General features: G+C 31.3%; 1 protein-coding gene across 1 annotated transcript in view; it reads left to right on the top strand.

Moving 5' to 3' along the window:
- LOC134705650 (mucin-19-like) overlaps window positions 1-11,789 on the top strand; it is a 60,398-nt gene extending 48,609 nt beyond the window's left edge. Inside the window, exons 30-46 of the mRNA XM_063564370.1 lie at window positions 372-546; window positions 2,225-2,274; window positions 2,550-2,714; window positions 3,052-3,213; window positions 3,885-4,131; window positions 4,885-4,931; window positions 5,472-5,547; window positions 6,053-6,211; window positions 6,531-6,580; window positions 7,076-7,243; window positions 7,634-7,792; window positions 8,337-8,498; window positions 8,885-9,090; window positions 9,473-9,580; window positions 10,088-10,148; window positions 10,579-10,890; window positions 11,672-11,789. Coding sequence (XP_063420440.1) covers window positions 372-546; window positions 2,225-2,274; window positions 2,550-2,714; window positions 3,052-3,213; window positions 3,885-4,131; window positions 4,885-4,931; window positions 5,472-5,547; window positions 6,053-6,211; window positions 6,531-6,580; window positions 7,076-7,243; window positions 7,634-7,792; window positions 8,337-8,498; window positions 8,885-9,090; window positions 9,473-9,580; window positions 10,088-10,148; window positions 10,579-10,890; window positions 11,672-11,733 — 2,369 coding nt within the window. The 3' untranslated portion in view covers window positions 11,734-11,789. The remainder of the gene's footprint in view (window positions 1-371; window positions 547-2,224; window positions 2,275-2,549; window positions 2,715-3,051; window positions 3,214-3,884; window positions 4,132-4,884; window positions 4,932-5,471; window positions 5,548-6,052; window positions 6,212-6,530; window positions 6,581-7,075; window positions 7,244-7,633; window positions 7,793-8,336; window positions 8,499-8,884; window positions 9,091-9,472; window positions 9,581-10,087; window positions 10,149-10,578; window positions 10,891-11,671) is intronic.
- The last annotated feature ends 2,918 nt before the right edge of the window (window positions 11,790-14,707 follow it).

Here is a 14,707-nt window from a genome sequence, read left to right as displayed (position 1 = left end):
TTTGGATGTAACGCGTCTTCTGATTGGCTGACGTCGTTATGTTAATAAGCTCATAGACATAATTTTGTCATCTGATCGTAACGTCATCAAAATTTTTTATGATTTACGCCGGTTTAAAATGGAATTTAGAATTAAATTATAAGAAATAACTGTAATATTTTGTCAGTCTATTCGAAATAACATAAAAAAAATGTGGTGCACACTGTTAAATAACCCGCTATGAGCGTTATTCAGTGTTCACCACATTTTTTATGTTATTTCTTCATAGACAGAAAAATATTAGTCATTCCTTGAATAATAAAAAGACAAATCTGTTTTTTATATCTTACCAAAAAAAAAGTTGGCAGTAATATGAGATTATTACATTCCAGGTTTTTGTAAATTTACCCAAAACGAGTTTTTTGATAACTTTGGGTTTGAACAAATGGGACTTATTGGATATATTGAGAAAGATAACCAGCCAGGAATAACTGATAATGAGGAAAAGATATATATCGGATCTACCGTGGAGGCAGGTGTTGTCGTCGTGGTGGGATGTAGTAACTGGTAAACAAAATAACATATTTTTAAGATAAGATATTTCATTAACTAATCATGGTGCCCAAATTTTGAGCAATACAATCAAATGAATCATTTCACATTTAATGTAAGTGAATGATTATAATGATAAGAGTGATTAAAGTACAGTTAAACAAAAACATTTCTATACATTTTAACAAAGTAACATATAGGTGTCAGACCATTAATTACTATAGTACTATTATAATAAAAAAAACAGTAAAAGTAACCCTTCGCAGACATAACATACTGTTTTTTCGTGTCCTTGTTTACTTTAACTAACCAACACATTTGCAGAAATGAAACTATTGGGGAAAGAGAAATATATATTTTGATAACAATTTATAAAAGTAAACCATTATAGGTCAATGTACGGCCTTCAACAAGGAGCCTTGATTCACACCGAACAAAAAGCTATCAAGGGCCCCAAAATTACTAGTGTAAAACCATTCAAACGGGAAAACTAACGATCTAATATATATAAAAAACGAGAAACGAGAAACACGAATAAATTACATAAACAAACGACAACTACTGTACATCAGATTCCTGACTTAGGACAGGTACAAACATTTCTTAATGGTACCAAACCTTCTCCCTTTTTCTGAAACAATAACATAACATCACAACATAGAAAACCACACGATAAAATATCAATTGGAAGGCTTAACTCAATCAAAAAACGTAAATTAACACACTCTGAAAGAATAAATTTGATATATGCTATTCGTGGATATATAAGAAGATTTGATCTGGAAAAGTAAACGCCAGTTTTGGTTTGATCATCGTATCGATATATAGACTTCATCTAATCATAGACCTAACAAGATTGCTGCACCGTTGTGAAATGTCCCTCGCGTTGTTAAAATGGGGAACAAAATTGTGTCCGTGTTGTACATGTATGTTTCAAAATATGTAAAAAGCCCAACAAGTCCAATAAATCTGGTCAAATCAAAATAATGATATGATATGTTCAAGCACACACGATGAAGGGTGGCATCACACAGTCTCCGCGGGAATAGGGTGGCATCCACAGTCTCCGTGGGAATGGGTGGTCCTATACAGTTTCCATAGGAGTTATTATGCCAATTCATAAATAACTTCATACAAAAGATCATTGACTTAGCTTTAGTAGTGGTTCTTTTTTTTACAATGCTTCAACCACAAACCTCAGTAATTATGTAAACCTCCACCAACAACGAAAAACAGCAGGTGTTCCGCGAATGCATTATGGACGCAAAAAGATAAACTAGTATTTCGTGTCATATTTTGTGTTGATAGAATTTTGGTTCTGGTTAATAATGATATTCTCCTTCATTTGATGAATACACAAAATTAAAAAAAAATATTAAAAATATTCAGTATTTAGCTTCAATGTATTTCAAGCATGTATAATATGAGGGTTTTATTTATACCATTATGTTGGTACAACCTAATAGTTTTAACATGAGTTTGTTTGTGAGATTTCAATACAGTTGGAAAATGGCGCTTGTTTGAAATAGATTCAGGTGATATTTACCCTACGTAATTCCTTTATATTTATCGTCAATGAACGTATTGGTCATTCAATTCTGTTCAGTATATTATATTACTAACTTTAGAATACTGGCAGACCTCATTTCATCATGTCCGTATATTCTTAGTAACTCATGTGTTATACTTCCAGTTCATGTGAAGAAGACGGAACAATTGGCTGCGAGATTGGAGAGTGTCAAGGTATTATAATGATTGATAGAGTTGACTATGATAAAACTGTAGTTTTTTTAAATCCAATAAAAAGGACCGATTGAACAAATCGAGACATTCAATGATATATTTTCATAAACAAACTTCAAAAGAATTCTCTACCATAAAGTGTTGTATCTTTTTTGTGCAAATTACTTTTTTTGATAGAGTTTCTATTTCATAAGGTATAACAACCTGTTTGTCGTTGTTAAAAAAAAAAGTGAAATCTTTTGTTACTTTTTTAAGTTTTGTACTTCCTGTTTCAGACTGTAAATATTCAGATTGGGGAGAATGGTCTGAATGTACAAGGGATTGTGATGTAGGATCAATGACTAGAACACGCACCAAACTCTCTCTGACAACTCCAGATAGGTGCCCGGATGACTTGATTCAGACGAAAGATTGTAACATTCACAGTTGTCCTACACCAAGTAAGTAAAGGCATAACATCTTTGACTACAGATCTGCAGGTTAAACATTGCACGATATCCTGAAATTTATCAATTAAAGCGTTATCACCACCATCTGGTTCATATGTACAATGGTACTAGTAAGTTATTTAATAAGTCAAAAACATGCAATATGCTAACGAAGAGAACAGGCATTGTTTCTGATTACAGAAATCGAAAAAGGTAAAAACAGCATAGAAATTAGAAAAGAAAAAATTACATTGGTAGAACATTAAACTTGAAGGGTATCGCAACGTTGGAGAAAACACACAACGTTACATGTATATTCAACTAAAAAATATATATATTTTTAAATTAGCAACGGTGGAAATTTGTGGACCCTGGGATGATTGGACCGATTGTAGTGTTGACAGCAGCAACCTACCGTGTACAGAAGGTACAAGGACAAGACAACGAAATTGCACTGGTGAAATTACACGTGACGTACAAAGCTGTTCAAATGACTGTCCTCCAAATCCAGGCAAGTATAGTGATGATCAGTCGTTTTCATTAATAAGTGAGACATTTAACAATTTGTTAGCGTACACCATTGCATTTACAAACTATGCTTATTGTAGGTGTACTTTATTTTAGTTTATTGTATGCATACAATATTTGCCATTTTTATTGGTGGTACAAAATACCTTGTCTAAAAATTATTTGGCTCGTTTAGTTTTCCTTAATTTTTTAACAAAATATTTCATTACCACTAGAACGTGATTATAACGGTACTAGAACGTGATTATAACGGTACTAGAACGTTATCATAACGGTACTAGAACGTGATTATAATGGTACTTGAACGTAAATATAACGGTCAGCTAGCTGATTTGGATAGAGTTAACACCCTGTAGTGTTATGTTCCACCTTAATTGTTGTCCACTGCATAATGCGTTTCGCTAAACAATTTTTTTTAAAAAGCTTAACAAATATACATTACAAATAAATAATATTTAAAATGAATATGGTATAGCGCTACAATTAAACACTACCATTCAAGCAGTGTTAACTCTGAAAAAAGGAAAATATCAAATTGGTTTTCATTTGTAAAAAGATTCTAACAAAAAATGATTAATATAAATGTGACATGAAAGGGATTGCTGATACAAACCATAAATCTATCAGGAAAATAATGTTTATTTATGACTTCAGTTTGTGAGGAACCAAGAATTTTACTGACTAAACCTAGATGTGAGATGTCATGCTCAACCTTACAAAATCCTGAAATTTGTTCCGAAGATGAAGACTTTTCACCAAGGTGTGGTTGTAAAGAAGGATATGTTATTGATGAAGCCACTGACAACTGTATTCCAGTAGAGAACTGTGTCTGCTACAAATCTGACGGGGTACCAGTTAATGTTGGAATGACTTTCCCAGGCCCTACAGCTTGTCGGGAATGGTAATTTTTAATTGTTATAATATATTTAAATATTTATATAGTTTGTTAGTTTTTTATATGAATAAATGAAGACGACGGCAGTTTGACAAGGCAGATACCCCAAAATCCAGCATTATCTCACAAAAACACAGACATCAACGGACTTTATTCAGTAGGCACTCTGTAATACCGTAGACAATATCAATAATCGTATTTTGATCATGCTGCTTTACAACCTAGTTCGCTCCTTGTTGTCATATATATGTGATGGATGTTTCTTTTTTCATTTCGGAATCCATTTTTGAAATGCTTATACTCATTTGTTGATGATTTGAAATCTTTGCGTTTGGCTGGAGACATCATTGTTCATGTATCGATTTTATAAAAACTCCTAGTCCTAAAATATAATGTCTGTTCCACACAATACTCTTAAATTACTTCGCAAGTTCAAGTCTGACACACAATGTCTTACGACAAAATTATATGAGTAAACAAAGGATGATGTAATTATCATTTACTTTATTATTTATTTATATGCCGAAGGATAAAATTGTTACGAACATATTATACTAACCTTTGAAAATTTTTGTACCATTTCCGCTTGCTGCATTATATTACATTTCAAGTAATTTGACAAATAATTGTAAAAGTTGTCGACGAAGCCTATAAGCCTATTTTATATGACTACATCATCTCAATTTTTTTGTTTTATAGTTGAAAAAAACCCCAACGTTTGAACATTTGAAGAAAACGTTTTTCCATTTTTTTTTTTAGTATTTGTAATGGACCATCAAACTATTTTTGCTATGAGAAACCAGATTGTAAGTACTGTACCTTCACATATAAATCAAACAATGTAAACCAGATATTGCTTTCCATATGTTGTTGTTAAATCATTCTGATATTAAATTTATTTACATTTATTCAGTTATCTGCATTACAAATTATTGAAGTACGTTGACGTTTTGATTTCTACCACCATTTTTTATTTTTACGGTCCATCATAGAAAATTTAATTTTCCCATTTGATTGGTTTTGATATTGGTTTGATTTGGACGTCCCGGAAAACGCGCTTCTTATATTTCAAAATTAATATACCTGCTATAGTTGCTAATTTGTACGTCATTTCGTATCTGGCGCAAAGTTGTTATACTGGCAATCAAATCATTTCCTCTTTTTCCCCACATTCAAGTCTTTCACCAATACATCGAACAGACTCTCTGGACAAAATACTAAAATATAAGCCACTGAAATGAAATTTTGTGATTACTTTGTTTCTAGTAATCTATGTATTTACCATATAATATTCACAATTGAAATGTTGTTGTTCTCATATAATAAAAAAATGTTTGTTTTGAAAGGTTGTGAATGGAACGATTGGACAGACTGGGGTGAATGCGACTCCAATTGTGAAACTGGTGTCAAAAGGCGCTACAGGTTAGATAACATTACAACCAAAGTAGTTATGTAACAGTATTAAAGGGACTATATGTACATCATAACGATTCAAATCCTAATTTTTTTCAAACACGTTGCTTCGATAACAGCTGATCATAATTGCACTTCAATTAGCCAGAAAATGTGCACCAAAGCACACTTGTATGCAATAAAATAAACAAAATAAAAATCAATTGATCATTTCCAGCCGAGCGCCTTTTCATTTTTTTTATAAAAAAAATCGTGGCAAGAGCTACGCATTTTTAACAAATATGGAGATCCGAACATTAAAGCTTACAATTTTCTTGCGTAATTATTTGACAATTCTTGAATTATTGATTACAGAAAAAGAAACCGAAAAGTAATATCTAAGCAAATATGATAAATAAAAAGTTTTTATTTAAAAAAAAATACGAGTAAAAGAATTCCTGAGCCCGTATAAAATTACATGCATATGTATATAGAGAATTAATCGAGCAATGCAAATGTTACTTTTATATTGTAGAACCTTGAATATTGGGGAGTTGGAATTCTGTGGTAATGACATGGAAACCGAAAGTTGTGAACCTAAAGACACAACGGAATGTCATGTGTGTGAGGTGGATGGTGTATCGTATGCACTCGGAGATCTAATTAGTACTCAGAATGGTGGATGTGTCAAATGGTAGATATGTTTACAGTTATAGCTTTTTCTTTCCTCAACTTTTTTTTTTGTTTTCTTTTCTTTGAAAAAGGTAAAGACTTTAAGGAGTATACCTGGTCAAATGTTAATGTCAATTTATTTCAATGCAAAATGTATAAAAAGGTTTAAAAGGTAAAAGATACCACTTTGTACTACATCTTCATATAATCATTATATCAAAGACTCTGTGAGATTTATATTTTGTGAAAGTAAATAAAGTTGAATATAACAAATTTCGTGGTGAAATGAAGCTTTTAAAACCTTTACATATTGAATTCATTCGTTTTTTTTCTAAATTCAGTTACTGTTATTCTGATGGACCACAGTGTGTTAATGACCCAAATACAAACGGTGAGTTCTTATTAGTTTTTGTGTGTTAATGACTCAAATACAAACGGTGAGTATTTATTAGTTTTTGTGTGTTAATGACCCAAATCCGGTGAGTACTTATTAGTTTTTGTGTGTTAATGACCCAAATCGTATGGTGAGTACTTATTAGTTTTTGTATTTGTAAAAACAGTTATAGCCATCATATAAATTCAAATAATTTTCTTCGTTCAGTTTAAATTTCCACAAACAAATTTTAATGAAAGTTTGCTCGTTTCTGTGGAAAAAAAACCTTGGACCGATTATTTACGGCCATTTGTAATAAAACTCGAAAATTGTGAATAAATAAACTACTGGTAAATAAATATAATCTAAAATAAATTGGCTTTACCAAAAATATGTGTATGTGTGTCATATCCTTATCCCGGAAATATGAACTTTTCGAACGTTTAATCAAGACTATTAGTATCTGTTAAAAAAAATGATAAAAAAATATCCTATGCATTTTTGTATTGGCAGTTGATGGAAATTGGAATGAATGGACATCCTGGTCAATATGCACGACATCTTGTGAAGGTGGTATGAAGACTAGAACAAGACAGTGCAATAATCCTCTGCCTATGTGTAACGGGTCACCTTGTCAAGGTCAAAATCAAGAATATGAACAATGTAACATCGATGTTTTATGTAAGTTACTCTTTTCTGTAAACTAACAGTTTCATCAATATGATTTTTCTTTAAATTGAACTTTTAAGTAGAAATACATTATAACCGAACATGTTAATGTTTTTTAATAGAACCCGCTTAACCTCTGCTTGTTCATAATATGACTTTTTTTGTGTTAAATTTAGTTTTGTATGATATAAAAAGAAACAAACTTCAGTACAAAATTCAGAAGTTGAAATTTTCTACCTTGGTAACTTTTGAAAACTTTAAATTAATGCACCACTAGTCTGGCATGCTAAGTTTAGACAATCGTAGGAGAATAAGGGACAGGATATCGAGATAAAAGATAATGGTTAGCTGGCATAAAATTACATCACATGACCATTGTATTTGGTATAATATTTACTCTAGGTTGTACAACAAATGAATGGAGCGATTGGACAGAATGTCCAACAAGTTGCAGTAATGGTGAAAATCAAATACGGACTCGACAGTTTGTTGGTCCGTTTAATTCAACAAGTTGTCCTGGTGTTCAACTGGTTGACACTCGTGAATGTACCGTTACTAATTGTAAGTATATTTAAAATATGTAGAACGCTCTGTAGTAAATAAATAAATGCATAACATGTTAACACTGCATATATATGTATAAAATAAAATTGAGAATGGAAATGGGGAATGTATCAAAGAGACAACAACCCGACCATGCGTAGAAAAAACAACAGCAGAAGGTCACCAACAGGTCTTCAATGTAACGGGAATTTCCCGCATCATTTAATGCGACGCTCTATTTTGTATATTGCTAGGAACAGACAATGTTTCTGTTTTTCTTTATGTTCAGTTGGTTTGTATTGTGGCAGCAAAGTTCTCAGACATGCAAAACTTCCTTAGTTGTAAAAATCTTGCAATCTAATCTGTTGAAAAAACAGTTTATCGGAAGTTCTAAGATCATAACATTATTTTTTTCAAATTTACATTCCTTTTCTAGAAATGAGTAAATAAACTCATTATTGATACTAGGCTAAAAAAATTACCTGTGTAAATTCCGTACATCTCTAAGTATACAAGATGTCTAAAACAATCAGCAATGTGTACCTGTTATTTTGACTTGTAGGTGAATGTATCTATAACTATGTTCCGGCTGAACAATGTTACAGTAACAACGGAGCTGACTGTGGAAGTGGCGTACGAGAATTACTTGGCACGTTACAAAGTGGTGGGGAGGATTGTACTGATCAGGATACTATATATGAACAATGCCATCTTCCATCATGTGGTAAATAAATTATTCAAAACTAACTAAATAAAACAAAGTAAAATGTAATAAAATTTGAAAAAAAGCAGAGTGTGAGCCTTGAATATTATGTAAGAATTCACATATTTGTTATGTCATGTACGAAATCTATTTGCAAGTCAACAAACACTTTACAAATAGCCAATCGGAATGTCATCAGATCGTCTCGATACTGGATAAGCCAATCAAATAAACACATACTTCGTTTCACTTTTTGAATTACAGTTTGTGCAGTGTGGTACTAAAAATGTCTCTTCTTTGAGATCACAATCATTAGAATTATTTTAATAACAGGAATCAACGTTTATATTGTGTATATTGTATGAAATTTTCTTTTAATAATGTACGTTTTCTTGTTAACGTTTTAGTATGTGAGAAGGAAAATGAAATGTGGAGTGTATATTCTACATGTGTTGAAAAGTATTGTGCCAACATAACAAGTCCTGTTGAAATGAATGCTGATTGTGATCACGAAGGCTGTATATGTGGAGAAGGATTCTTTAGGAATGAATTACATGAATGTGTAACATTTGAGGAGTGTGCCAAATGTCGCTACAATGACGTCGATTATATGGTATGTTTGGTTTATTGTGTTGGGTTGATGTATTATTAGAATTAGATAGAACTACAATGCAGACCTAATGTTAATGTTTGTGTCATTTTGGTCTTTCGTGGATAGTTGTCTCATTGGCAATCATACCACATCTTCTTATTTTCTAGTTACCTTTTCGGTCAAATAATAAAAAAAGAATGTCAGATTGATTTGTTTTTCCTGCTATTAGACAACTGTTGCATAAAATAAAAGAATATAAAAAGATCCAAAAAGTTCGCATTTTTTCTTTTTTTGTCATGTGTTTTTCTTTCTTTACTAACTAATGGTAGTCGTTGAACCTGTAAGAGGCAGTAGTACCATTTAAGGCTGGGTCATGCTTTATATGATTTTATTTATATTTCAGCCGGGTGATTTCATTAAAAATTCTGAGGAACGATGTGAAGTATGTGAATGTATAAATGGTGAAGTAAAATGTACGAGACAGTGTGATGAACCTACCGAATGTCTACCGGTATGTATAGTCAATGTATTCTTTAGAACAAAAATGAACGATGAATGGTACAGAAAATGTACGATTTGGAAATCGTTGAACGACAAATGGCTACAAGTGTGTACAGTTAATGTACTTTACGGGTGCCACATGTGGAGCAGGATCTGCTTTCCCTTCCGGAGCACCTAAGATCACCCCTAGTTTTTGGTGGGGTTCGTGTTGTTTATTATTCTTTAGTTTTCTATGTTGTGTCATGTGTACTATTGATTTTTGGTTTGTCCTTTTCAGTTTATTTTAGATTTATGAGTTTGACTGTCCCTTTGGTATCTTTCGTCCCTCTTTAATAAATCGTTGAACCAGTATAATTTTTTTCTCGTTTTTATAAGAATTAATTCATTAGTACTATTTGTAATTTTAATAAATTTGGCAACAGTAGTTAACCGATATTGAAAATACATTTACCATTTTCCCAACTGAAATATTTGATATAAATTATAGCTGAATGATCAATAATTGTGTCCATTTTAGGGCGAAGTACTTGATTACGAAACAGACGATGCGTGTTGTCGATCCTGTATTCCAGAGCAGAGTAAGTATATAGACCATATATCGATTTATTCCTTTGATATTATCGTCAGTTAGGGTACAATTCTAGTTTCCATTTTTGCTGAAGGTTAAGGTAATATGAATATATGTTTGAAGATGTAAAAAGATAAGGTCCTCAAAACGTTTCTTATAATATAAAAGAAGATGAATGTAGTAGAACTATAAGATAAGGAGACATGATTTTAGTGCCAATGAAGCAACTGTACAAAAAAGTGTAAGATTAAAAAAACACCGAACTCATAGAAAAATTCAAAACGAAAAGTGCCTTAGCAAATGGCAAAATCAAAAACTCAAACCAGAGTTCCAATGAAGTAGGATTTTATACTCTTTAACAACAAAAGTAACTGTTTGTGCATTAAAATAACACATGGTGTTCATATAAAGATAATAGACCCTGATATCTTTATTTACAGCTACATGTAAAATGGTTACTGAACGTAAGGTACTTGAATATGGAATTGGATCAAGCCTCTGTCGTACAAATGGAAGTATAGAAATATCCTACTGTTCTGGTGGATGCGGAACTAGTTTCATGGCGCCCCTTCTTGTACTAGGCGCCATAGATACGTCAGTTTCCTTTAACAAACAATGTAAATGTTGTTCAGGAACAACTGAAAGATTCCAGATTTTGGATATTGTCTGTGTTGACCCAGTTGGACCTACAAAGGCTTACATACCTGTAATAAAAGCTGGTTCCTGTAAATGTGATGCTTGTTTATTAACAGGTAATACTTAATGCAAATTCACATATACAATTATACTATACACATGGAAAAAAGTATAGCAACACGTTCATTGAAAACAATGTAAAATGACATGATTGTAGAATGTGTATAATTTGGGTTTTTCCCTTTTAATTTTATATATGAAATTACGTCACATGGATTAATTACCATTTATGTCCAAAATGACAAGGCTTGTGTAAGATGATATATATTGTAGATAATAAGACAGAAACCATTTTGTATAAAACTAAAATTGGAACAATCAGTGACTTAAATATTAATCTTGCTTGTATATGATTTCAACGAATATGAGCTCTTTAAGAAGCCGGAAAGGGTTCGGAAAGGATTTTCTGGTCGAAAAAAGTGAGTTCATTATAAGTGCGAAGGGTTCGACAAACTAAATATCCAATTCAGTTAATTCATTTGTTATAACAACACAATTAAGAAAAATATTTATTATCGCGGCATGTGCAATATGTTTCCATCCAGTCGCAACAAAAATCTATTAAAAGTTGTAAAAATTTCTCCTGATTAATGTCCAAATGCAAATGCATATTTTGTGCAGGTATCTCATTGTAATTATTACTTTGGCGTGTTCGAAGCGCTTTTGTTCATTTAAGTTGCCAATGCATGTTAAGTGTACAATTTCAATCCAATGAGTTTGATGGAAAGTATATGTTTAATAATAGTGAGACTCTAACCAAACGTAATTTAAGCAAATTTAGATATTTTTTGTTTTCTCTCAGAAAATTAATAAAACATACATTCTTGTCTTTTTCAGCATCTGGAGAAGTACAAGAAAAAGCTGAGAAAGTAGTCAGTAATCTGAACAATTTGTTATAGGACTTTTCATTGATATTACAAGCATTTAATTGTTATTAATAAATGATTGCATTGTATTCTCATCGTTTTGTGTTGTGGCTTTTGATTTGTTGATCTTCGACTTATAAATGACCCTTGGTACCTCCTCCTTTCTTTCAGATCATCAAATGTCAATAGAATATATCTATCATGTGGGAAAGTTGTACACAAAGTATGTCTTGTCATTGAGTATAATGTTTTTCAAAATTATAAACGAAACTCTAAGTTCATCATTTAAAGACATGAGTCTTCTGATAATTTTGGTAGAAATAGAATATATTATTCTCTTGAAATTATGGGCATTTTCTTACCCTCCACAATTTCTTTGTCAATATAGTAGACAGATCGTTTTTAAGATATTAGACAATCGCTAAACAGTTTTACCCATGGCGGGGAAAATGAGAAATTTATACTTTATTTCCAAAGAATCCTTCAGGCGAAGTTTTGTTGAATTGTAATTTTATCGAAACACGAGATGATGTGATGTGCAGAATATCCATAAATTTTTGTTGAGTCGGTGTATACATTATATATACACAGCGCTATCATGTCTTTAAATGATGAACTTAGAGTTTCCGTTTATAATTTTGAAAAACATTATACAATGACAAGACATACTTTGTGCACAACTTTTCCATATGATAGAACTATTCTATTGACTTTTGATGATCTAAAAGAAAGGAGGAGGTACCAAGGGTAATTAATTAGTCGGCACTTATTCTATGAAAAGTAAAATAACAAAAACACCGACCTCCGTGGAAAATTTAAAACAGAAAGTCCTTTATCAAATGGCAAAATAAAAAAACTCAAACACATAAAAAAAATGGAAAACAACTGTCAAATTCCTGGGACTTGGTACAGTCATATCCTTGTGTAAAAAACGGTTGAACGGCTGTGAAGGGAAACTGACAGAAATTTGCAATCTACACCTAATACATTTGTGGTTGGAATTTATTTTTTTAGCACTAAAACTTCCCCGTTTTAATCTCGACTAGTTGATCAAACATGTATATATATAATTCAAAAACCAATTTAGAAAAAAATCTCGCAAAATAAACAACGTCAGAAAAAAATATATACTCTTTTAATAAGATGTTTACAAATACGTCATTTAGTCTGTGGTGGATAGTTTTTTTTTGGCAATTATAACACATCTCCTTTTTATAATTAAATTAACCATATTGCATCATGCTAAACTTATGCTTGCACTAATACTGAAAGCATGATAACGATATTTCACCTAAGCTATAGAATAAAAACTGTCTTTTATGTAGCATGTGCATGCGAAATTTTGAAATGAATAACCCATGATTAATGATTTAAATAATCTTGACAAAATAAAGCAAACGATAGATACAAATCGCCCGACAAAAACGAATAATTACTTTTGCTCTCAGTAATAAGAAATGTTAAATTTCTAACAAATCTTTAGATGGTTTGAACCTTTTTTGAAAAACACGTTAAAAGAATAAAATAGTTTTAAAAATACGCAATGAAACCAAATTTATAACACCTTAACTAAGTTTGCTCCTTCCTTCATCTGGAAAACTAAATTACAATTATGAAATAATTTAGATTTAAAAATAAGAAAAGAAGGACATAGTGTTTATGCTAATGAAACGGATATCAACGGAAAATTCAGAAACGCAGAAAATGTATAAGAAAATATATTTCATAAATTATTTGGCTTTAAACTTTCCTGATGAAGGTAAATCCAGATATGCGCTTCGGACGCATGTTATTTATATAACGTGTTGTTTTAATTATTTTAATAGAGTAAACAACACGGACATTTGCAAAATAAAATACTTATTTGCTATCAGATGTAATGTTTGCTTTTATTTTTATTGTGCATAATTGCAATTTTATATAAAATAAAAATTGACTCAGCAGAAAGGCGTCACAATATTTGAATAAAAATAATGATAACGAATGAATAATATTTTTGACTCTTGACATATGGTATCGTACATTGTCGTACAAATATGTTTATAATAAAGAGAAAACATCTGCTGTCGATTTCATTATTTTCTTTAAAAAGAATACCAACTTTTCAATCAAATTTCTGTATGTGTGAATAAACAGACAGTATACAGTATGGTTTTTAAGTGAATTATTGAATTATTCTTTTCAGAGCAAAATAGTATGTATTACACAGTACGGTAAACATAACTTATCTCGTATTTGCTTAGGTAAGCGACAATGTTTACTAAAAATTGAATCGTGAATGTCGTGACATAGATTTGTTGTGGCAGTCTAGATGACATTTAAGAAAAAAAAAAAACAAAAAAAAAACCCCAAAAAAAAACAAAAAAATGCTGTCCAACAAAATTAATTGTTTCGAACTCCTTATAAAAAATCTTACAATATGCGTTTTTGATACTATTAGGTAATCTGATTTGCTTGTAGAAGTTTCACTTTAAGTGTTTGACAAAAATGCAAAATATGAAATAAATCATTTTTTACAGGCTAACACCTCTCTCCTGAATCAGTTGACGATTTCAACCATGTCAAAAGTATTTGTACATCTTGTTTTGCCGAAATTTTTGCTATATTTTTGTTGCAGTCTATGTATCTTTGTATCTGTCAAAAAATCATAAAATAATCATAAAATAGGTAAAATGGTCATTTAAAGCTATAAAATAAAGGCGACAGTAGTATATCACTGATCAATAGTCGATAAACCATAGGAAACACATTAACTACAAGAAGAAAACAACAACAAAAACACCTAACTGCCATACAACAAACAAAGACGTAAAAGGTGTGAGTTGATTTATTTGTAAATTTTATTGTATAAATTATGATGGACTGACTTAAAAAAGCATTAACTATGGATTCCTTATGATAAAAGATAGGGCTGGACAACCTCAAGGCGACTGTTATGCCACGACATGCATACCAGTAGAATGAGGCAGATGGCAGGATAGAAGCCAGAGTGTTGCGTGACAGTAAA

The sequence above is a fragment of the Mytilus trossulus genome, chromosome 2, assembly GCF_036588685.1.
Source record: "Mytilus trossulus isolate FHL-02 chromosome 2, PNRI_Mtr1.1.1.hap1, whole genome shotgun sequence".
NCBI lineage: Eukaryota > Metazoa > Mollusca > Bivalvia > Mytilida > Mytilidae > Mytilus > Mytilus trossulus.
The sequence above is the reverse complement of the archived record's forward strand: the minus strand, read 5'-3'. Positions and strand labels throughout refer to the sequence as shown.